Consider the following 26,008-nt stretch of genomic DNA (forward strand, 5'->3'; position numbering starts at 1 on the left):
TAGGAATGATGAAAGAGCTGCAGCATCTGAAACTGACCACAGAGAACATCTGACACACAAACAGAACCACAGTGCTGCAGTTTCACAGTTCGTCATGTCTGTTATGGATTGTGACTCTCTCTCTCAAATCACCATAGATTTTTTATTAATACATTTTTTTATTTTTATCAATTACAAGAAATTTCAGGCGACCCCACATGGGCTGCTGCACCCAAGGTTGAAGAACACACCCTCTGTTAGCGTCTGTGCTGCGTTGGAGGACATGTGCAGATGTGGGTCCTTTTAATCTCAGCTGTAAACGGGGTTTTTCAGCCGACAGACCGAACACAACCATGTTCAGACCCCCACCGCCCATTCATGTGTGACCGCTTTGAAATCTGTGCAGAGGAGACGAAAGCAGCCGCCGGGTGTTTGTGTCTGTGCTCTTTGACGTTTGTCTTGTTGAAAAACAGTTGGAGCTCCGACATTAACGCTGAATGATGTCACTGAGCGTCCTCGTAACGACACACAGACGAACGTGTGTGTGTGTGTTAGATTGATACTTCCAATTTCTGCGCATAAATATTAAACAGAAAAACAGCCGCTTCCTCTGACCGCCGTCATCATTACAGCCATGTCAGAGGCACCGAGAAAAATGGATGTTCAGCCCAGGAAAGCCCAGACGCTCAGAACACACACACACACACACAAATACACAAATACACACAGATGAAAGACACACTATTAGAACACACACACACACACACACAAATACACACACGCACACAAATACACACAGATGAAAGACACACTATTAGAACACACACACACAAATACACACACACAAATATACACACACACACAAATACACACAGATGAAAGACACACTATTAGAACACACACACACAAATACACACACACAAATATACACACACACACAAATACAAACACAAATACACACACAAATACACACAGATGAAAGACACACTATTAGAACACACACACACACACACAAATACACACACACACAAATACACACACACAAATATACACACACACACAAATACACACACACAAATACACACACAAACACAAATACACACACACACACAAATACACACACACAAATATACACACACACACAAACACAAATACACACACAAATACACACAGATGAAAGACACACTATTAGAACACACACACACACACACACACACACACACACAGACGACAGACCCACTGTGACACAGTACTGTTGTCTTGGTGTGACAGTGGCAGATGTAATCCCACAGACCTAAACCAAAGTGTGGCTTCTGTAACTGATGATCAACAGTGTTTCTGTTCCTGGTGCTCGTGTACATGAACTATTGATTTCCCGTTGGGAGGAGACGCCGGCTCTAAATCAGCTGTTTTCAGCCCACAGCTCAATGACCTTTCACTTAACGCCGTCTCAATTAAACTGTACTGATGTGACAGTGTTGAGTCGTGGACATGTGGTCGTTTTCTGACAAAGTTGAATCAGTGTGATGGATTTATACGTGACAGACACGTCTGAGGCAGAGCCAAGACAGAGTCTGATCAGAAGGATGGTTTTCTGAACTGTCTAATTCTGTAAACACAATAGGATTTAAAGGAGGAGGAGGAGTGGTAGTAGTAGTTGTTGTAGTAGTGGTATTATTATTATTAGTAGTAGTAGTAGTAGTAGTAGTAGTAGTAGTAGCAGTAGTAGTAGTAGTGGTATTATTATTATTATTATTATTATTAATAATAGTAGTAGTAGCAGTAGTAGTAGTAGTGGTATTATTATCATTAGTAGTAGTAGTGGTAGTAGTAGTAGTAGTAGTAGTAGTAGTAGTAGTAGTAGTAGTGGTATTATTATTATTATTATTAATAGTAGTAGTAGCAGTAGTAGTAGTAGTAGTGGTATTATTATCATTAGTAGTAGTAGTGGTAATAGTAGTAGTAGTAGTAGTAGTAGTAGTGGTAATAGTAGTAGTAGTAGTAGTAGTGGTATTATTATCATTAGTAGTAGTAGTGGTAATAGTAGTAGTAGTAGTAGTAGTGGTATTATTATCATTAGTAGTAGTAGTGGTAATAGTAGTAGTAGTAGTAGTAGTAGTAGTAGTAGTAGTGGTATTATTATTATTATTATTAATAGTAGTAGTAGCAGTAGTAGTAGTAGTAGTGGTATTATTATCATTAGTAGTAGTAGTGGTAATAGTAGTAGTAGTAGTAGTAGTAGAAGTGGTATTATTATCATTAGTAGTAGTAGTGGTAATAGTAGTAGTAGTAGTAGTAGTAGTAGTAGTAGTAGTAGTAGTAGTAGTGGTATTATTATTATTATTATTATTAATAGTAGTAGTAGCGGTAGTAGTAGTAGTGGTATTATTATCATTAGTAGTAGTAGTGGTAATAGTAGTAGTAGTAGTAGTAGTAGTAGTAGTAGTAGAAGTGGTATTATTATTATTATTATTATTAATAGTAGTAGTAGTAGTAGTAGTATTACTAGTAGTATTAGTAGTAGTAGTTTTATTTCCAGCTCATACAATCATCAGATAACAGAATGATAAAACATGGTCAAAAATATAAATAAATACAGTTTTTTCTGCGCTGGAAAAGGAGTGTGCAGAAGTATAAGTTATTGACTCTGCCCTCTTTTCACAAACTAATAATCAAACTCGATCCTCTTCCTTTACTTTGTTAACACACATTTTCCTCTGTATATTTTTACAATAACACAAACCATTCACATACACTTTTTTAGTCCCCTCACACACAATCAGATTTACATAATCAGCTGTTTTAATATAAACTCTAATGTTTATATGCACTTTAAATATTTATTCCAAACATAATGATCAATAAGTATGATAGTATCTTCTTATCATGATAACCAATTAACTGCAATAATATCTTATTTTCTGTGTATTTCTATAATGTTCTATATTTTGTTATGGTAGTGGATTTATTCATCCTTTTAAATGCACAGATTGAAGAAGACATTTTTCAGTTTTGCTCCAGATTATTCCACAGATGGACCCTCCAACACAGATCCAAAGTGGCTCACAGCAGTAAAACACTGTCAAAATAATCTATCAATGAAAAATACTCCCTTTAACAGTTCAACTGTAGACATGTCAAAAAAGGTGGCCGTTTTCCCACTCAGCCACCACCTTTATTCAGTGGTGGGGTTAGCTACGTCCCTGTTGGGCTGATTCAGCGTCTGAGTAAAGGCAGCGTGGACCTGAAACAGTGTCTATAAAGTATGAATGTGTGAGCACCAGGGTTCCAGTAGTTTAGGATTTGTCATTCTAGTTTAGTTTGATTTAGTTTGGATTGTTTTTCTCTAATTACCTCCGCCAAGGAGGTTCTGTTTTTGCCAGGGTTTGTCTGTCTGTCTGTCTGTCTGTCCGTTAGTGTGCAACATAACTCAAAAAGTTATGGACAGATTTTGATGAAATTTTCAGGGTTTGTTGGAAATGGGATAAGGAAGAAATGATTAAATTTTGGTGGTGATCGGGGGTGGGGGGGCCCACGGGGGGGGGGGGGGGGGGTGGCGCAGACCAGAAAATTTCATCAAAATCTGTCCATAACTTTTTGAGTTATGTTGCACACTAATGGACAGACAAACAAACAGACAGACAGACAAACAAAAAAACAAACAAACCCTGGCAAAAACATAACCTCCTTGGCGTGGGGGGGCCCACGGGGGGGGGGGGGGCACTGATCAGCCTTGGTGGAGGTCTGCGCTCTCCGAGTGCTGTTCTAGTTCAGTTTGTTTTAATTAGTTTTTAGAGCAGGTTTGATAGTTTTTATTAGTTTTTGTTATTTTCTAAACGTTTAGTTGTAGTTTAGTTGTAGTTGTAGTTTAGTTGTAGTTGTAGTTTAGTTGTAGTTCAGTTGTAGTTTAGTTGTAGTTTAGTTTAGTTGTAGTTTAGTTGTAGTTCAGTTGTAGTTTAGTTGTAGTTTAGTTGTAGTTCAGTTGTAGTTTAGTTGTAGTTTAGTTGTAGTTCATTTGTAGTTCAGTTGTAGTTCAGTTGTAGTTCAGTTGTAGTTCAGTTGTAGTTTAGTTGTAGTTTAGTTGTAGTTCATTTGTAGTTCAGTTGTAGTTCAGTTGTAGTTCAGTTGTAGTTTAGTTGTAGTTCATTTGTAGTTCAGTTGTAGTTCAGTTGTAGTTCAGTTGTAGTTCAATTGTAGTTTAGTTGTAGTTTAGTTGTAGTTCATTTGTAGTTCAGTTGTAGTTCAGTTGTAGTTCAGTTGTAGTTTAGTTGTAGTTCAGTTGTAGTTCAATTGTAGTTTAGTTGTAGTTTAGTTTAGTTGTAGTTTAGTTGTAGTTCAGTTGTAGTTTAGTTGTAGTTTAGTTTAGTTGTAGTTTAGTTGTAGTTCAGTTGTAGTTTAGTTGTAGTTTAGTTGTAGTTCAGTTGTAGTTTAGTTGTAGTTCAGTTGTAGTTCAGTTGTAGTTCAGTTGTAGTTCAGTTGTAGTTTAGTTGTAGTTTAGTTGTAGTTCATTTGTAGTTCAGTTGTAGTTCAGTTGTAGTTCAGTTGTAGTTTAGTTGTAGTTCATTTGTAGTTCAGTTGTAGTTCAGTTGTAGTTCAGTTGTAGTTCAGTTGTAGTTTAGTTGTAGTTTAGTTGTAGTTCATTTGTAGTTCAGTTGTAGTTCAGTTGTAGTTCAGTTGTAGTTTAGTTGTAGTTCAGTTGTAGTTCAATTGTAGTTTAGTTGTAGTTTAGTTGTAGTTCAGTTGTAGTTCAGTTGTAGTTCAATTGTAGTTTAGTTGTAGTTTAGTTGTAGTTCAGTTGTAGTTCAGTTGTAGTTTAGTTCAGTTGTAGTTCAGTTGTAGTTCAGTTGTAGTTTAGTTGTAGTTCAGTTGTAGTTCAGTTGTAGTTCAGTTGTAGTTTAGTTGTAGTTCAGTTGTAGTTCAGTTGTAGTTCAGTTGTAGTTTAGTTGTAGTTCAGTTGTAGTTTAGTTGTAGTTCAGTTGTAGTTCAGTTGTAGTTCAGTTGTAGTTCAGTTGTAGTTCAGTGGTCTCTTTTCTCTTCTTCTCTGTGCTCCTATTCAAATCAATCCCAGACAGGACTCTGCTGCTTTAGTCTCCATGTTTCCAGGTAGAGTGGGGACCAGAAGACGACTGGAAACCACAAGTGAACACAAGTGACGGAGCAAAAAGTGTCGTATGGAGACAGCACAGAAAACTGAGAGAGACAAAGAAATCCATTGAACATCAATCTGACATTGACAAAGACCAAAACCAAGGGAATTTGATCCAGAATTTTTATCTATTTTTAGTTAGTTTAGTAAACACACAATACAGTTTCAGTTAGTTATGGTTTTTTTCTTTTAATTATAGTTTTTATTTATTTCAGTTAATGAAAATGTTTTTATAATTCTAATTTTGGTCATTTTGTTCGTTTTCGTTAACGATGATAACCTTGGTGTGTACACACTGGTGTGTAGAACTGTAGATTGTGCACCCTCGTACGAACTATGGGAAATGGCATCAAGATGAAGTCTGCTGATGCTTATGAGCGACGCAAAAAAACCAAAACGACGCAGGGAAGTGTGTGTGTGTGTGTGTGTGTGTGTGTGTGTGTGTGCACTGTCCATACTCAGAGGCAGGAACGCTCTGACACATACACAAAAATGAAGAGAAAAGGTTGAGAGTGTTATTATGTTAGTGGTCTGACCCACCTGAGATGACCTTGGTCTGAATGTGGAATCTGAACTAAAATGACTTTGATCCAGAGAGAAATACTGAAAATAACCCAGACTGACAGGCCAATGTCAGACTTTGCCCAGAGTTTAGTCTCTCAGACAGAACTGAACCACAGAATAAAACAGTTACAAAGACGAGCAGAATGAACTGGAGTCACTTTGATCAAATGGGCGATAAAATGTCCAACAGAACATGAATGCATCAGGAAAATAAAACCATAACTCGTGCTGGGCAGCAATTACAATTTTTAATTGCAATTAATCATGTCGATTTCTTCGATTAATCACGATTAATCACATAGTTATATTGGGGGGGGTTGCCGGTATCAACAGTGTGTATTTCCTTTCAGTGATATTTCAGACTGCAGTACTCCGCTGATAAAAATAATTGCACATGTCAGTGCTTCCAAACACCTGTGTCCTTCTCCCCCCCACCATCTGAAGACATTTAAATGAAAATGTCCATGGAACAGACCGCTACTGTTACACATGTTTATGTCCACACATGTTTATTTCCACTTGTCAGTGATTGACAGGAGTCTTAGTCCCACTAATCAGTACTAATACTAATAAGCCCAATAATATGTGATGTTCAGTTGTTCAAAGTAAACAAAGGGGGCCCTCTAGTGGTGGGAATAAGTGTCACTAACGTATGTTTTGTCCTTGCGGTGTTCCCGTAGTCAGTTCAGACATAAGAAGGAGCTAACAGACACGTTTCTTTCACTCTGTTTGTATGGCCCCAAAAACGTTTGTCTGTGAGTATTTTCTGTTCAGTTGTTGTCAGAATGAATAGTATCAAATATCTCTGATGTGAACCTTTGTTTCTGGATAAAAAGAGGTTGTAAATCTTAAATTAATCTGTAAATGCTAATCGTTCGCATGTCTATGGATTTTCCCATTCAAGTTAGCATTGAGCTAGCGATCTTTTTCCTATTCATTTAAATGTCTAATGTCATGTAAATGTACTGCAGCAGTGAACAGAACTCAGACAGATTTAGTTTGTATGTGTCAGTTTTACAGTGAGTCTACAGGAACAGATCTGGACACAAGTTTTGGGCGTCCGTCTTTTCTTGGTAAACCTGTTGTCTATCTGCAGCTAATCGCTACACGGACACAAGCAGAAGAATAGGAGTTAGAATAAAACCGCATTAACGGGAGAGAGAAAAAATTGTCGGTGTCATTTAATAAATGCAGTAACAACGCGTTAACTTGGCCAGCCCTACCCATAACATTAAGTATGATGGTAAAACCACAGACAGGGACCATTTACTGCACAATAACTGAAAATACTTCCATACTTTACTGAAGGACGGTCATGAATATGTGGGTTTACTGCACGATCCTGGTTCTTCCTCTTCTATTACAGGCTTTCTTTTTTTTTTTTCCATAGATATTCCACAGATATTTTCTAACACACACTGCAGAAAAAGGTGTCTAAAAACAAGATAAAAACACTAAATCTGAGGAAAAATAATGAATACCTGTTGATCCATTAAGCCTATTAATCCATGTAAATAATTGGTGTCAAATACAGTTCTTCATCTTTTCATGGTCATCAGATATGACCATATTTGGACGTTCAGAGGCTCCGTAGTTACTGTGGAAACACTGTCATCTTGTACAGCATTGATTCCCCAGTCAAACCCATGGAGTTGGATCACTGACAGTGGATGGACACACTGGGGTTATGTTCAGTTATCCAGTTATCTTTGCTGAAAAAGTCACTTTTCTTCAGTTTTCTGTTTTTGATATAATAACCCTCAACTTTAATCTGAGCTTTTATAAATACCTACATGATCAGTGAATTAAATGTAGGAACATGCATGATTTTCACAGGAAAAACACAAAATAAAGAGGATAATATTGCAATAAATGGCGACAAATCACATAAGAAAGGTTAAATATAGAGAAAATTCATTTAGGAAGTGCTGTAAATGTAGCACTGGGTCTTTATGGGTTAAAATTGTTAAATGTAGAAATAAGCATGTGTACAGATGTATGAACACTTAAAATAACAAATTAACTCTTTAAACAAGATAAATTATCTAACACTTGTACATCTAAGGTTTTTATTATCTTGGTATGAACCCCATAATTGGCAGTGCAGCTGTTCGTCTTCAGGCTTGAATGGGACTAAGAGGCTAAGAACTCATTTGCAGTCACTTATTCCATACATTCCACCAGGGAGCTGCATTTGGAAAAAAAATCTGCAAATTCAAGAAGCTGTTTTTAATCACAGATGATTTTCACCCACACGACCATACAGCAGCGACTGGTTTAATAAGAGGACGCTCAGAGCTGCGTATTGGTCCAGTGTCTGCACATAAAGCACTGATCAAATACAACAGTCCTCACAGATGAACCATGAGTGGGATCAGTAACTGTTTAGACCACAGGGCTCAAACATGCGGCCTGTGGACCAAAACTGGCCCCCCAAAGGGTCCAAAATGACCCTGAAGATATTAACAATCAGTGGTGTCCAAATCCTCTCATTTCAGGTTCCACATTTACACCAATAGGGTCTAAAGTGGATGTAGACGTAAACATTTTCATCATGTAATTGTACTTTTTTTTAGTTATTGTTTTACTGGTCCGGCCCATTTGAGATCATTTTCAGCTGAATGTGGCCCTTGAACTAAAACCCCTGATTTGGATGAATTATTCTGTAAATATTCAACCTTCCTGCACAATACATTTTTACATTTTTTGTTTTCTCAGTTTTTTTCCTTTATTATCTTCATATACAGTTAATTACACTGTCCTGTAGGAGCTTATCTTGTATCTATTTTTCTCCTCGTATTTTATTTATAATGACCTGTTCGCACTGAAAAAGAAGAAGCTCTCCTTCTGCGGTACATTCAGTAGAATGACAAACAGCATTCTATTCTATTCTATTCTATTCTATTCTAGTCTATTCTAGTCTAGTCTTGTCTAGTCTTGTCTAGTCTATTCTATTCTAGTCTAGTCTAGTCTATTCTAGTCTATTCTATTCTGTTCTGTTCTATTCTATTCTATTCTATTCTGTTCTATTCTATTCTATTCTATTCTTTTCTATTCTATTCTATTCTGTTCTATTCTATTCTATTCTATTCTATTATTTTCTATTCTATTCTTTTCTATTCTGTTCTGTTCTATTTTATTCTATTCTATTCTTTTCTTTTCTTTTCTATTCTGTTCTATTCTATTCTTTTCTATTCTTTTCTTTTCTATTGTTTTCTATTCTATTCTAGTCTTGTCTATTCTATTCTAGTCTAGTCTAGTCTATTCTATTCTATTCTATTCTATTCTATTCTATTCTATTCTGTTGTGTTCTGTTCTATTCTATTCTATTATATTCTTTTCTATTCTTTTCTATTCTATTCTGTTCTGTTCTGTTCTATTCTTTTCTATTCTATTCTATTCTATTCTATTCTATTCTATTCTAGTCTAGTCTAGTCTAGTCTAGTCTAACACTATTCTATTCTATTCTATTCTAGTCTAGTCTAACACTATTCTATTCTATTCTATTCTTTTCTTTTCTATTGTTTTCTATTCTATTCTATTCTATTCTATTCTAGTCTTGTCTATTCTATTCTATTCTATTCTATTCTAGTCTATTCTAGTCTATTCTATTCTGTTCTATTCTGTTGTGTTCTGTTCTATTCTATTATATTCTTTTCTATTCTTTTCTATTCTATTCTGTTCTATTCTGTTCTATTCTTTTCTATTCTATTCTATTCTAGTCTAGTCTAGTCTAGTCTAGTCTAGTCTAACACTATTCTATTCTAGTCTAGTCTAGTCTAGTCTAGTCTAACACTATTCTATTCTATTCTATTCTAGTCTAGTCTAGTCTAGTCTAACACTATTCTATTCTAGTCTAGTCTAACACTATTCTATTCTAGTCTAGTCTAGTCTAGTCTAGTCTAACACTATTCTATTCTATTCTAGTCTAGTCTAGTCTAGTCTAGTCTAACACTATTCTATTCTATTCTATTCTAGTCTAGTCTAGTCTAGTCTAGTCTAACACTATTCTATTCTATTCTATTCTATTCTATTCTATTCTATTCTAGTCTAGTCTAGTCTAGTCTAGTCTAACACTATTCTATTCTAGTCTAGTCTAACACTATTCTATTCTAGTCTAGTCTAGTCTAGTCTAGTCTAGTCTAACACTATTCTATTCTATTCTAGTCTAGTCTAGTCTAGTCTAGTCTAACACTATTCTATTCTATTCTATTCTATTCTATTCTAGTCTAGTCTAGTCTAGTCTAGTCTAACACTATTCTATTCTAGTCTAGTCTAGTCTAGTCTAGTCTAACACTATTCTATTCTATTCTATTCTATTCTATTCTATTCTATCCGGAACTCCGACACACTCACCCCATTCCAAAGCCAACTCAAATCCCACCTCTTCAGATCATCATTCAAAAACTGACCATCTGCTCAACCTCCTCCACTCTCACGTACCTTCTTTTGTGTGTTTTTCTTTTATCAGTATTTGTCTCTGTATTTGTTCTTCGATTACCATTTAACATTAACTTTGTATCTGTTTACCCGTTGGACGTATGTTTGTCCCTTGGTTGTTTTTTGTAAAGCGTCTTTGAGTACTTAGAAAAGCGCTATATGAAACTGATGTATTATTATTATTATTATTATTCTGTTCTATTCTAGTCTAGTCTAGTCTAAGACTATTCTATTCTAGTCTAGTCTAGTCTAGTCTTTTCTTTTCTTTTCTTTTCTTTTCTATTCTATTCTTTTCTATTCTGTTCTTTTTCTAGTGTTAAAGTTCATCTCTGTATGGAACATATATATCGTTCATCTCAATGAAAACTTTTCTTTTTTGTCTGTTTCTGTGTCAGATCAACAACCAGATCCTTTATGGGCGGAGCCACCAAAACGCTTCGGCCATCATTAAGAGCGCTGCCGCCAAGGTGAAGCTGATCCTGCTCAGGTAGGACTGAACCGGACCCACCGTCAGGCAGATTCACAACCATTTGTACTGTTGACAGAACCCACATGTCTTGAGGGTAGAGTCTGCATTGGCTGAGGGGGAGGGGTGGAAGTGGGCGGAGCAGACAGCAGCAGAGTGCAGTCAGTGAGAGAGAGATGGAAGATTTGTATTACTTTTAGCAGCGTTCTAATTTTTTCTGTCAAACCACGAAAAATACTGGTGTATGAGTGTGTGTGTGTGAATGGGTGAATGTGAGGAATTGTAAAGCGCTTTGGGCACCATGAAGGTGGAGAACATGGGCTATAGAAGTTCAGTCCATTTACCAAATATTTTCAGAAATATAGAGGAAGAACATTTAAAATCATAGTCATGGATAAAAACATAAAAAATCCAAATCAATGTTGAGAAACATTAAAGGAGTGAATTTTTTATTTTTAAAATACAATTCTTCCTTTTCCCTCATGTCCCTGTGGTCTCCATAAACTGTAAATGCTCTGCTTGGCTCTGAATTCTTCATTCATTCAGCTCCACAGGTCCATCTGCAACACTATTTCTGACTAATGACACCACAAAGGTGGTGTGGAGCGCTGGCCCTTTAAATGCACAGGAGACACTTCAGGCCCCGCCCCCTCCAGGTTATTGGCTATGCTGCTCTGTCCTGTTCAACCAACAACTGAACATTTTAGGTCATCGGCTCAAAGTTTGGACATATTTTCAGTTTTTACTCCAACTGCTACTGCTGACAAACAGTTATGTGGACCTGGAGAAATGTTGGTCAGAAATCTGGACCTGATATGAGCAAATGTTGTGATGGAACTAGTTATAAAACGTAACAAATTAAGCAGGAATTCAAACAGGCTGTAGAAATCCACTGGATTTTTGCCCAAATGAATATAAAAATAGTTTAGCAGCAGCTGGAGGGTTCAAATTCAAACTGTCTGAACTATTAGGGTCCAAATACACAAAGAAATGAAGCACAGACTAAGAAAAGTGGGATTAGACAAATATGAACCCTTGAAAAAAAAATCTCTGAGGCATTGTGGAAACACAGATATCAATTTAAACCAAACTAACCAATGCAATGATATTTATTCCAGTATAAAACTATATTATGTCATTATTGTTTGTATCCCAAGAAACAGCTGAATTTAAGGTGTCCACATACTTTTGTCCATATGGTGTAAATTAAATGTGAAACGGGTAGAAAAGGCAGAAGGATGTTCCAGGATCTGAGTGTTGAAGGCAGGTGCAGAGGAGGACGTGACGTGTTTATTAAACCAAACTCCTTTTCTGTTATTATTGTGTTTGACCTGAATGTGGCCGAGCCGCCGGCGCTACCGACGTCAGCTTCCTCCTGCACGGATTCCACTTTTATTTGGTCAAAAGCTTCCCGTTTGGGTGGAAATACAGACATGCGGGCGGCCTTTTTCACAGGGAACGCCGTGTTAACTCCAGCTCCGACTCCATCTCCGTCCCCCTGTGGCTCCTCCGGCTTTATTTTAAGCGATTCTGGGGATTCGATTAAGTGAAACTGTATTGATCCCGGGGCTGAAAGTGGGTCAGAGCAGCAGCAGACTGAGGTGGAGCTGAGAACGGGAGCACAGAGGATGACGAAGAAATGAAAATCACACCTTAGAGCCGGGGGGGGGTCAAACATACGGCCTCCGGACCAAAACCGGCCGCCTAAAGCAGAGCTGTCAAAGTGATTTTAATTCAAGTTCCACTTACAGAACAATATGATCTAAAGTGGGTCCAACCTGTAAAATACTAACATAATAACCTATAAAATATAAACGAGGACAAAATAGATAAATAAAGGATAGGGAAATTAATTTGTCAGCCCATTTTTAGATTTCTATTTGTATTTTTCAATATAGCAGGTTCAGTCCTCCATACAACTCCACGCTTTTCTGTTTTCGAGTGAAGAAAGTCAAATGACATGATGAAAATGTTTACATCTACAAACTATCCTTTAAAAAATGTGAATAACATGAACAACCTGAAATTTCTTAATAGAAATAAATGCAATTTTAACAATATTCTGTCTCAGTTTATCATTTACACATGTACAACTTACAAGTCATAGTGAATCTACAAATACACAAAATATTTAATATCAGGCAGAATATTGTTAAATTTGTACTTATTTTTCTTAAAACATTTCAAGTTGTTCATATTTTTTCATGTTACTCATTTTTAATGAAAGGATAGTTTGTAAATGCAAACATTTTCATGTAATGTCACGGTTTTTTACTAAAAGAAAGAGAAAAGTTTGGAGTTGTCATTATTTATAGGTAATTATGTTGGTATTTTACAGGTCAGACCCACTTTAGATCATAGTGTTCTGTATGTGGAACCTGAATTTAAATGAATTTGACAGTTGATGAATATTTGAGTGTAATTTGTGCATTTCTCAAATCCATCTTGTGGAAACCGGATTGGACCGTGTGGTGGCCAGTTTTGGCCCACGGGCCTTGTGTTTGACACCCATGGTTTAAACCAGTGTTTTCCAACATTGGGGTGGAATTCAAATGGGCTTGCTTAAAATTTCTAGTAATTGATAAAAAAAAAATTTACTAAGAAATATTTTTAATGACTCAATATATATTTCATTATAATTAAAACACCACACACTTTTCCTAATAAATATCTAGTTCAGATAAAATGCAGGATATAATATCTGAGAGGGCATGTCTTGATTGACCTGATCATGTGACCACGTGTGTTACTACGCTTCAACCTGCCCGGACGCAGTCGCAGTCAGAAAACCGAACCGAACAGAGAATGGAAAGAAGCCCCGCTAAGACATGGAAGAGAAACTGAGAAGCAGACACCAAAAAGATGCTTTATATACACTAGCGGCGTTGTACTCATGGTGCCATTGTATGATAGCGCCCTCCCATGGTGCAACATCAGGACACGTGTCGGACACAGAATGTCCATTATAGTAGGATTATATAGACTAAATGTCATCTAAAATTAACATTTATTTGCAACATAGTGTAGCAAAGTATTACATGATCAAAAACAAATTAATGTTAGCAAAAAATGTCTGGGGTCACCACAGGTTTGTGACGTTAAAATGGGGTCACGAGCCAAAAAAGGTTGGAAAGCCCTGGTCTAAACAGTAGCTGGAACCTGTGAACAGTAAAGGATGTGCAGTCCTGGTGGTTTGGATTAGAACGCGATGCCTTCAAGTCATCTCTCACTGCGGTTTGATATTCTTTACACACTGTGAATGTCTTCAGGAGAGGCTGTTATCTCCACATTTAATTGAATTTCTCTAACTGTTTGGCTCCTGCCTCCCCGAGCCCAGACTGGATGTTCACATTTCCAGGCCTCAGATACTGGACGTAAGCATTCGTCTGTAGAAGCGCCTGTCTTTTTTTTTTTTCTTTCTTTCCTTTTTTTAGCGCCTGTCTTCACCTGATGTTGGGATGCGTCTTGAGCGATCGCCTCTGATCCGCTCTGACATCGCCGCTCGATATGTAAATAAACAGGCTCATGCATGTTCATTCCCTTCAGGCTGAGGCGACGGCCATGGCAGTGTGTCTGTAAATTTAATTCACTGTGCGGCTCAAGGACGAACAACGCAGATTTTAACCCTTAAAGACCCAAAAAATCACTGACGACCAAAACCATCTAGTGATCTAAACTGTTTAATACCTGCTGATCCAATAATCCTACCAATCAGACATGACCCACTGGACTGTCAGAGGCTCCGCAGTGTAATGACAAAATGATATCACTTGGGTAACTGTCGAAACCATATCACTCATGTAATTCCTATCTGACCCACTTGTGTAAATCCTATCTAACTTGGGTAACTTACATCACTTGTCTAATTCTTAACTAACTTCAAACCTCTGCTTTTCTTGTACTCAGACAGTCACAACACACAGAACCTTCTACACTATCTGGACCAAATCACCCCCCATACGATGGGCTGTGAGCCCTCCCTGACCCCTCCCACAGAACCCTTGATTACCTCATGATGTTTGACCACTTGTCAGCTGACTAATGCTGCGTTTCCACTACATGGAACCTGCTCGGCTCAACTCGACTCTGGTACCAGGTCCTATTCCGGACCGTTTCCATTCCAGGATACTACCCACTTTACAGTACCTGGTCGTCATAGCGATGTGGCGCATTACTTCTGTGTCGTCTGCTCACAGTTGCTGATAAACCCTCTCGCTGCGTGTTGTCTCATCAAACTCATGCTGAATTTTTACGTCAGCCACCAAAGGCTGAATCTCCTCGACCGATCACAGTGTAGTTTTGTGGGCTGTCATCATGTGGATTCACCTACCGCTGTATTTACTGTCAACTTCTGCATCTGTTTACTGTAAAAGGGCGGGTCACAGAGATGACGCTGACCAATCAGAGGTCTGCAGTGTTTACACAGTGTCACCTTTAGTATCTGGTCCCCAATCCTGGAACCTCGGCGGAGGTGAGACCAAAAAACTAGTACCAGGTACCAGATTCCAGGTCCTTTTTTGTAATGGAAATGCAAAAAGGCTGAGTGGAGTGGAGTGGAGGCGGTACCATGAATGGACACATGGCAGCAGACTGTAATCTAGCTTTTTTCATTGTCTGACCTTCTTCTGTATGTAATGCCTACCGCTCCATTCTCACTTACTCTCTCCTATGACTCGTTCGGGGGAAGTTGTTCCTGCGGGAAGCAATAAACTCACACGAAAGACCAGTTTTGACTTTTGAGTTTTCAACTGACAGATTTTCCCACCACAATTGTTACCATGGAAACAGTCATCTTCTACAACAGTGGTCCCCAACCTTTTTTGTACCATGGACCGCTTTCATTCATGAAAACTGTCAGTTCAGAGCATGTGATCTGAAACACTTCCACTGTAGATCAGACAATTATAATGATTCTACAGTAGAATCTCAACTCACTCTAATGCAGAACCAGTGGAACCCTGGACTGGTTTAACTGGAACTAGACAGTCTCATCTGGGGCTGATGGAGACACACAGTCCAGGTGTGTTCTGTAGATCCAGTCTACTAGTGGAACTGTCATCTCAGAAAACCCAGACACACACAGGTATGAGGTTGGAAACAGAAGAAGGACTTTCAGGGCTTTAGTGGCGATATCCTCATATTCTGCTTTGACTGTAATCCAGAATGCTCAGAGGTTTGGAGTTGTCTCAAATATGGATGGATGTGTCGCAGCAGTTTGGAGGCGCTTGTTGGACCTGATGAACCTGGAACTGAGGCAGGAATCAGGAGATTTCCTTCTAAATGCAGCTTTCTGTTTGCAGTCTGTGACCCTTCTGCAGACCCATCGTTTTCTCGTTTCTTCCCGGAAAAGTTCTCCAGTGAATTTTGTTTTTCACTCATTTCTTTAGCTTGTGTTTCTACTGATTCATGAGATAGCACCAGAGTCTAGTGGTTGTGAGGCGAGGTCGGAAACGGTCGCTTTTCAAAATAAAATCTCCGCAAAACGAATGGAAAAAATTTGCTTTAATATTAACCACAATTTTTTTTTCTTTGCAGCCCGGTACCAAATGATCCACAGACCGGTACTGGACTGGGGGTTGTAGTCCAGTACCCCCCCCCCCCCCCCAGGACAGCTGTGGATACAGATGTAGTTTACCTCCACCAGAGGGAGAATGTGAGAGAGAATGAATAATGGATCCACTGTACGCACTTTGAGTATGTGTTCACAGAAAACACCATAGAAATCTAATCCATTATTATTATTATCAATAACAGTGGATGGACACGCTGGGTTTATCTTCATTAATGATATATTTGGCCTCAAAACTCACATTTTCTTCAGTTTGTTCTGTTTTGATATAATAACCAATGAATTTACTCTGAGCTTTTATGAACATATACATAATCAGTGAATCTAATATAGGAAAATACATGATTTATACTGAAAAACAGAAAATACAGAGGATAATATTAGAGTAAATGATGATAAACCACTTGGGAAAAGGTTAAATGTAGAGAAAAATTTATTTGGACATCACCACTAAATAGTTTTAGCTCTTGAAGTGTTAACACCAAAATAATGATCTGTGGTAGAGAAAGTGCAACCGTTAATATATTTAATGTTTTAGTGTTAATTTATTCCAGTTAAAATCGTCTTTGGTGATTGCAGTGTCATCTTTTTGCTTCGAGTTGCACAGTGGATAATATTATAATAAACGGTGGTAAATCACTTAAGAAAGGTTAAATAGAGAGAAGCATTTATTAGGCCATAAAAGGTAGTGCTGTGTGTTTATGGGTTAAGTCAGTGAACTTGGCTTCACTTTTTCATCCATATTAAATGTTATTATAGAGGAATTCTGTGCAGGTGAAAAGTGAACATGAAATTGCAATGAGATGTGGAAGACACTGTTGAAGGTGCCAGGAGACGGAGGCATGTGCAGTCGATCTAATATCCACTAAAAGCTCTTATGTTGAGTCATGTCTGACTCACAGGGAGGCGACGGCAGCTTCCGGACACTTCAAAGTCCAAATTAAAACCTGCCGTCTGATCTGAGGGGAAGCGTTGTCTCGGCGTCACAAAGCCACCGCTCAAAGACGACGCTGAATTTGTAGCTGATGAAAGGCAGCAGAAGGAGACGGGCCCTCACGTCGAGAGCCCAGAGGAGCGAGGACGACCGAGATTAAACCCTCCTCCTCCTCCTCCTCCTCCTCCTCCTCCTCCTCCTCCTCCTCCTCCTCCTCCTCCTCGGCTGCAGAAATGAGCTGTCTGTGGTCGGATTGATTTGCAGCTTTGAAGCGAGCAGGTGTAGAGTCTATTCCACCGGCCTCATTAAGACCAAAGCCTCCGACGCCGGGCCCGGTTTATCCGATCTGTCAGAGAGGATTTAAAGTCCACACGAAACCGACGACCACCGCTACTCCGCCCCATGAACAGCTGTGAAGGGGCTGTGTCCGCCGTCATCTTCATCATCTTTGTCATCGTTGAATTAATCGTCTTCTTTCTTTTCTTCATCTTCTTCTTAATCGACTTCATTGTTGTCGTAATCATTGTTGTTGTTGTTGTCATCTATGTTGTCTTCATCCTCTTCATCATCTTAGTCTCCACCGTTGTCTTCATCTTAGTCGTCGTTGTCTTCATTGTTGTTGTCGTCATCTTCATCATCTTTGTTATCGTTGTCTGTACCATCTTCATCATCTTCTTAATCGTCATCTTAATCGACGTCATCGTTGTCGTCATCTTTGTTGTTGTTGTCATCTTTGATGTCTTCATCATCTTCGTCATCTTAGTTGCCATCGTTGTCTTCGTTTTAGTCGTTGGTGGCTTCATCGTTATTGTAGTCATCTTCATCATCTTTGTCATCATTGTCTTTGTTGTCTTCTTCATTGTCTTCTTAATCATCTTAATTTACTTCATCATTGTCCTAATCTTTGTTGTTGTCGTTGTCATCATCATCTTTGTCGTCTTTGTTATCTTAGTTTCCATCGTTGTCTTCGTCTTAGTTATCGTTGGCTTCATCGTTGTTGTCATCTTTGCTGTTGTTGTCTTCGTCATCGTCTTTGTCATCATCTTCATCGTCTTTGTCATCGTCGTCTTTGTCATCTCCGTCATCATCTTCATCATTTTTGTCATCTTCATTGTCTTTGTCATCATCATCCTTGTCATTGTCGTGTTTGCCTTCATTGTCTTCATCATCTTTGTCATCATCTTCATCATCTTCATCGTTGTCTTTGTCATTGTCTGTCTTTATCGTCTTCATCAACAATTTCTTCAAACATCTTCTCTGATGCAACTACTGGTCAGATTCATTTCACATTGTATATGTAACTTCCTTGAGACAACGTCTACAAAGTGTGTTCACAGTTTTCAAATTTTTGATTTTTGACAAATTGTTTAATTATTACAAACGTGTCTTTACTTCTAATGGTTTATATTTTGATGGTTTATAACATATAAATGGTTCCAGATATCAATACAGTTCCTATTGATCACTGATAGAAGTCATATATGGACTTTGATTGGATGAGTTGAGTTCTCCTCCAGTGAAAGTCCCGCCCACTTCTATTGTTAGATTGATGTGCGTCCAGAACCACAGGACTGGAACACAGAGACAGAACCTGAACAACCTCACACATTCAGCTTGGTACTGATTCTAGATAGAACATGACACTGAAATACAGTAGCTGTTCCATCCATCTGGTTTAATCAGTGTATTCAATACTGAGAAAACAGTCTGGAATTGTCCCAGTCCATGTGAAATATGCACCATCTATTCTATATTGAACCAATTACAAGTCTGGGGGGGCGGGTGTTTCACAATGCATCAAACGCACCGACTTCTTTTTTTCGCGAGTCAAAGTCAGTTCCAAGTCCGCAAATCTCTGTACAACTGTTGTCGGTTGTTTACTTGATTCAGAAATAAGGACTGAATTACAGATTACAGCCTGTATTCTTAAGTTTCTCTGACAAAAGCTACATGTCTTTCTTATCTGTGATTGGCTTACTTGCCGTTTCTTAGTCCCACCTTCATATTTGGATTCAAGCCCCACGATTCCGGATGAATTTCTCATTGAAAAATTGTATTTTACCTTTATTTAACCAGAAAGTCCCATTGAGATTTGGAATCTCTTTTGCAAGGGAGACCTGTCCAAGGTATCAGCCATACGAAGTCCAAACAACATAAAACACATACATGATGCACAATCAACAATAAAACACGCTAACTATTCAACCATAATAGCATCAAGAAAAACAGTGACGTTACTCTTTCACTGCATTCTCCATGATACTTTTAAAATCATTAACAGAAATGAATGTATGTAGTTTTACAGTTTTTTGAAGATTATTCCACGACCATGGTGCATGGGAGGAAAGTGCTGTTTTTCCAAAGTCAAAGGGACATTGGTCATATTTTTATCTCCTGTTTTCATTTGCGAGAGAAACAGCTGTTTTTTCACCTGCATTGAAGAAAAAACAGCAGAATAAATGACAGAATATTAGCACAAAAACATAAAACAGAGATGATTAAAGGCTCTGATGGTCACAGCTGCATGTCACAATTTTAATCTTCAGCCTTTTGATCCGTTCTGACATTAATCAGTAATTACAGCCACTGATTTTAGGCCTGATTTTGCACTTGCCAACTTTGTTGAAGGTTGGCAGCAGAAGCCCCAGATAAGAGGCCGATGATCACTCAGTGGTGTGAGCTGTGACTGAATGTGAGTTCTTAAAGATCTTATCAGTAAGACGTGTCACAGGTGCACAAAGAAACAACCCAAAAACCACCCAGAAACAATGCAAAAACCACCCAAAAACCATCCTAAGACAACCCTAAAACCACCCAAAGACCATCTAAAAACAACCTTAAACCCACCCAAAGACCATCCTAAAACAACCCTAAAACCACCCAAAGACCATCTAAAAACAACCTTAAACCCACCCAAAGACCATCTAAAACAACCCTAAAACCACCCAAAGACCATCTAAAAACAACCTTAAACCCACCCAAAGACCATCCTAAAACAACCTTAAACCCACCCAAAGACCATCTAAAAACAACCTTAAACCCACCCAAAGACCATCCTAAAACAACCCTAAACCCACCCAAAGACCATCTAAAACAACCCTAAAACCACCCAAAGACCATCTAAAAACAACCTTAAACCCACCCAAAGACCATCCTAAAACAACCTTAAACCCACCCAAAGACCATCTAAAAACAACCTAAAACCCACCCAAAGACCATCCAAAAACAACCTTAAACCCCCCAAAGACCATCTAAAAACAACCTTAAACCCACCCAAAGACCATCCTAAAACAACCCTAAACCCACCCAAAGACCATCTAAAAACAACCTTAAACCCACCCAAAGACCATCTAAAAACAACCTTAAACCCACCCAAAGACCATCCTAAAACAACCCTAAACCCACCCAAAGACCATCTAAAAACAACCTTAAACCCACCCAAAGACCATCCTAAAACAACCTTAAACCCACCCAAAGACCATCTAAAACAACCTTAAACCCACCCAAAGACCATCCTAAAACAACCCTAAACCACCCAAAGACCCTCTAAAACAACCTTAAACCCACCCAAAGACCATCCTAAAACAACCCTAAACCCACCCAAAGACCATCTAAAAACAACCTAAACCCACCCAAAGACCATCCTAAAACAACCCTAAACCCACCCAAAGACCATCTAAAACAACCTTTAAAACCCACCCAAAAGACCATCCTAAAAACAACCTTAAAACCACCCAAAGACCATCCTAAAACAACCTTAAACCCACCCAAGACCATCTAAAAACAACCTTAAACCCACCCAAAGACCATCTAAAAACAACCTTAAACCCACCCAAAGACCATCTAAAAACAAACCTTAAACCCACCCAAAGACCATCCTAAACAACCCTAAACCCACCCAAAGACCATCCTAAAAACAACCCTAAACCCACCCAAAGACCATCTAAAAACAACCTTAAACCACCCAAAGACCATCCTAAACAACCTTAAACCCACCCAAAGACCATCCTAAAAACAACCTTAAACCCACCCAAAGACCATCTAAAAACAACCTTAAACCCACCCAAAGACCATCTAAAAACAACCTTAAACCCACCCAAAGACCATCCTAAAACAACCTTAAACCCACCCAAAGACCATCTAAAAACAACCCTAAACCCACCCAAAGACCATCTAAAAACAACCTTAAACCCACCCAAAGACCATCTAAAAACAACCTTAAACCCACCCAAAGACCATCCTAAAACAACCCTAAACCCACCCAAAGACCATCTAAAAACAACCTTAAACCCACCCAAAGACCATCTAAAAACAACCTTAAACCCACCCAAAGACCATCCTAAAACAACCCTAAACCACCCAAAGACCATCTAAAAACAACCTTAAACCCACCCAAAGACCATCTAAAAACAACCTTAAACCCACCCAAAGACCATCTAAAAACAACCCTAAACCCACCCAAAGACCATCCTAAAACAACCCTAAACCCACCCAAAGACCATCTAAAAACAACCTTAAACCCACCCAAAGACCATCTAAAACACCCTAAACCCACCCAAAGACCATCTAAAACAACCCTAAACCCACCCAAAGACCATCTAAAACAACCTTAAACCCACCCAAAGACCATCTAAAAACAACCTTAAACCCACCCAAAGACCATCTAAAAACAACCTTAAACCCACCCAAAGACCATCTAAAAACAACCCTAAACCCACCCAAAGACCATCTAAAAACAACCTTAAACCCACCCAAAGACCATCTAAAAACAACCTTAAACCCACCCAAAGACCATCTAAAAACAACCCTAAACCCACCCAAAGACCATCCTAAAACAACCCTAAACCCACCCAAAGACCATCTAAAAACAACCTTAAACCCACCCAAAGACCATCCTAAAACAACCCTAAACCCACCCAAAGACCATCTAAAAACAACCTTAAACCCACCCAAAGACCATCTAAAACAACCCTAAAACCACCCAAAGACCATCCTAAAACAACCTTAAACCCACCCAAAGACCATCTAAAAACAACCTTAAACCCACCCAAAGACCATCTAAAAACAACCCTAAACCCACCCAAAGACCATCTAAAAACAACCTTAAACCCACCCAAAGACCATCTAAAAACAACCTTAAACCCACCCAAAGACCATCTAAAAACAACCTTAAACCCACCCAAAGACCATCTAAAAACAACCTAAACCCACCCAAAGACCATCTAAAACAACCCTAAACCCACCCAAAGACCATCTAAAAACAACCTTAAACCCACCCAAAGACCATCCTAAAACAACCCTAAACCCACCCAAAGACCATCCTAAAACAACCCTAAACCCACCCAAAGACCATCTAAAAACAACCTTAAACCCACCCAAAGACCATCTAAAAACAACCTTAAACCCACCCAAAGACCATCTAAAAACAACCCTAAACCCACCCAAAGACCATCTAAAACAACCCTAAACCCACCCAAAGACCATCTAAAAACAACCTTAAACCCACCCAAAGACCATCTAAAAACAACCTTAAACCCACCCAAAGACCATCCTAAAACAACCCTAAACCCACCCAAAGACCATCTAAAAACAACCTTAAACCCACCCAAAGACCATCTAAAACAACCTTAAACCCACCCAAAGACCATCCTAAAAACAACCTTAAACCCACCCAAAGACCATCTAAAAACAACCTTAAACCCACCCAAAGACCATCTAAAAACAACCTTAAACCCACCCAAAGACCATCCTAAAACAACCTTAAACCCACCCAAAGACCATCTAAAAACAACCTTAAACCCACCCAAAGACCATCTAAAAACAACCTTAAACCCACCCAAAGACCATCTAAAAACAACCTTAAACCCACCCAAAGACCATCTAAAAACAACCTTAAACCCACCCAAGACCATCTAAAAACAACCTTAAACCCACCCAAAGACCATCTAAAAACAACCTTAAACCCACCCAAAGACCATCTAAAAACAACCTTAAACCCACCCAAAGACCATCTAAAAACAACCTTAAACCCACCCAAAGACCATCTAAAAACAACCTTAAACCCACCCAAAGACCATCTAAAAACAACCCTTAAACCCACCCAAAGACCATCTAAAAACAACCTTAAACCCACCCAAAGACCATCTAAAAACAACCTTAAACCCACCCAAAGACCATCTAAAAACAACCTTAAACCCACCCAAAGACCATCTAAAAACAACCCTAAACCCACCCAAAGACCATCTAAAAACAACCTTAAACCCACCCAAAGACCATCTAAAAACAACCCTAAACCCACCCAAAGACCATCTAAAAACAACCCTAAACCCACCCAAAGACCATCTAAAAACAACCCTAAACCCACCCAAAGACCATCTAAAAACAACCCTAAACCCACCCAAAGACCATCTAAAAACAACCCTAAACCCACCCAAAGACCATCTAAAAACAACCTTAAACCCACCCAAAGACCATCTAAAAACAACCTTAAACCCACCCAAAGACCATCTAAAAACAACCTTAAACCCACCCAAAGACCATCTAAAAACAACCTTAAACCCACCCAAAGACCATCTAAAACAACCTTAAACCCACCCAAAGACCATCTAAAAACAACCTTAAACCCACCCAAAGACCATCTAAAAACAACCTTAAACCCACCCAAAGACCATCCTAAAACAACCCTAAACCCACCCAAAGACCATCCTAAAACAACCTTAAACCCACCCAAAGACCATCTAAAAACAACCTTAAACCCACCCAAAGACCATCTAAAAACAACCTTAAACCCACCCAAAGACCATCCTAAAACAACCCTAAACCCACCCAAAGACCATCTAAAAACAACCCTAAACCCACCCAAAGACCATCTAAAAACAACCTTAAACCCACCCAAAGACCATCTAAAAACAACCTTAAACCCACCCAAAGACCATCTAAAAACAACCTTAAACCCACCCAAAGACCATCCTAAAACAACCTTAAACCCACCCAAAGACCATCCTAAAACAACCTTAAACCCACCCAAAGACCATCTAAAAACAACCTTAAACCCACCCAAAGACCATCCTAAAACAACCCTAAAACCACCTGAAGACCACCAGAAACAACCCAAAAACCACCCAAAAAAAAGTTAAAAGTACAGTTAGATGAAAATAAAAATTATAAAATTACAATAAAAGGGAATGCAGAAGGAGTAATTTGGTTTTATTTACTTATTTATCTTAAAGGTGAGGCGATCTGAGTGTGGTTAAGATGGTGGAGGAGTACAATTTTAGTTTGGAGGAAGAATCTCCTTCCATTAAAACATAAAGTAGAACACTTTCTGGCCTCTCAGTTTCTTTGGGTGAGCCTCGGCGACTCCTGTTTGGGGGAGCATGTGTGAGCTCAGTGTTGCGTAGCAGCAGCTAGTATGAAGCTCGCTCAAACTGCGAATTTCCACTCGTATTTCAAGACAAAAATACTCACGAGTTGCGGCTCATAGAGCTAATTCCTCGTACAGCGGTGGACTCGTACTGCGAAGGTTCTACTGTAATTTGTTCTCAAAAGTTCCGCTTTAATTTAAATAATCTTAAAAAACCAAGAACTTTAAAGGTAGGGGAGGAGAAGTTTTCCTGGAGCATTTTTTTTTTTACTATATTGCTTTAAATCTCCTTCACACCCCGACTGCAACCAATTAATTCAATGTTCTAACACAAAAATAAAAAAATTTTAGTCACCTGTGGAACGGACAGGACTGAAAACACACTATCCAATCATTTTAACCGGCCCATCGAAATGATTGAACGGTGATATGTCTATCGAATTCAACTACCATTTGTCCTTCCCCCCTCCCTCCTCCCCCCTCCCCCCTCTGTGAGTACAATCCGGTACTCTGGAGGCGTGGCTTTGGGGGGAAGTCTGACTTTTGAATTGTGTATTTTCAAAATGTAACTTACTCGAACCTTTTTTCCAGGATCTGCTCCCCTGCCTTTCATCTCAAAGTACTGTTTCTCAGATGCATTAAGTTTGTTAATATTTCTGTTGTGGCGTCCGCAGCCTCCATATTGAAACGTCGGCAGCCTCAGCCTGACTAATGGAGACGGATGCCGGTGTCATGTGGCGCTAAACGCCGCCGTCTGACTGACTGATGGGCTGTTTGTGTTGCTGAGGTGTCAGGATGAAGGGCTGACAGGACGCCCACATGCCAACGCCGCGCATAAATCACCCACACAACAAGTCCTTCCACCTGTCCACGCCGCTTTTAGCCTCTCATTTCTTTCACATGACGAGTCATTTCCTCTCAGAGCTGGAAAACCTTCAGCTAATAAGCCTGTCACAAACACCGGCCGCTGTTTAAATCCACCGCCACCGAGACACGTTTTTATTGTTGTTTAGGAGAAAGAAGCTGTTGGTCGATGACAGGATCCTTAAATGGAATTACTGGAGACACAACAACAACTCACTGTGTTGGAAAAGTCACATTTATTATGTGATAGCAGAGTCAGCAACACGTGGAGCTTTTATTTTAATACATTTTTTCATGGATAAAACTAAAAAAATCTAATATTAGACGACACATCAGGGTGTCTTTGGATCCATAAAACATCTTAAATATGATTATCCTAAATTAAGACCTTAATTATCCTTAAAATTAATAATTCACCCTTAAATAAGACACTCAAAGGTCTTAAAAACACCCCAGACACAATAAATGATGTTATTATATTTTCTTTGTACAGAATTAGTCAAATGTGTAATTAGTGCAGATCATTTTATTCTAATGGAGATGAGAATGAGTGGAGCCTCCAACATTAGCCTTGGACGAATGGAAATCTAACGTTAGTGGACGTAAACATGGTTCGAACTGGTTCAACACAATAACTGAGTCCTGTTCAACTGAAATTTAACCAAAGACAGAAAAATGTTTTA

The 26,008-nt window shown here is 38.8% G+C and overlaps 1 protein-coding gene across 1 annotated transcript in view; it reads left to right on the forward strand.

Moving 5' to 3' along the window:
• patj (PATJ crumbs cell polarity complex component) overlaps nucleotides 1-26,008 on the forward strand; it is a 259,683-nt gene that overhangs the window by 205,444 nt on the left and 28,231 nt on the right. Inside the window, 1 exon segment of the mRNA XM_030132683.1 lies at nucleotides 10,525-10,616. Coding sequence (XP_029988543.1) covers nucleotides 10,525-10,616 — 92 coding nt within the window.

The sequence above is a fragment of the Sphaeramia orbicularis genome, chromosome 4 (genome assembly GCF_902148855.1).
Source record: "Sphaeramia orbicularis chromosome 4, fSphaOr1.1, whole genome shotgun sequence".
Taxonomy (NCBI): Eukaryota; Metazoa; Chordata; class Actinopteri; order Kurtiformes; family Apogonidae; genus Sphaeramia; species Sphaeramia orbicularis.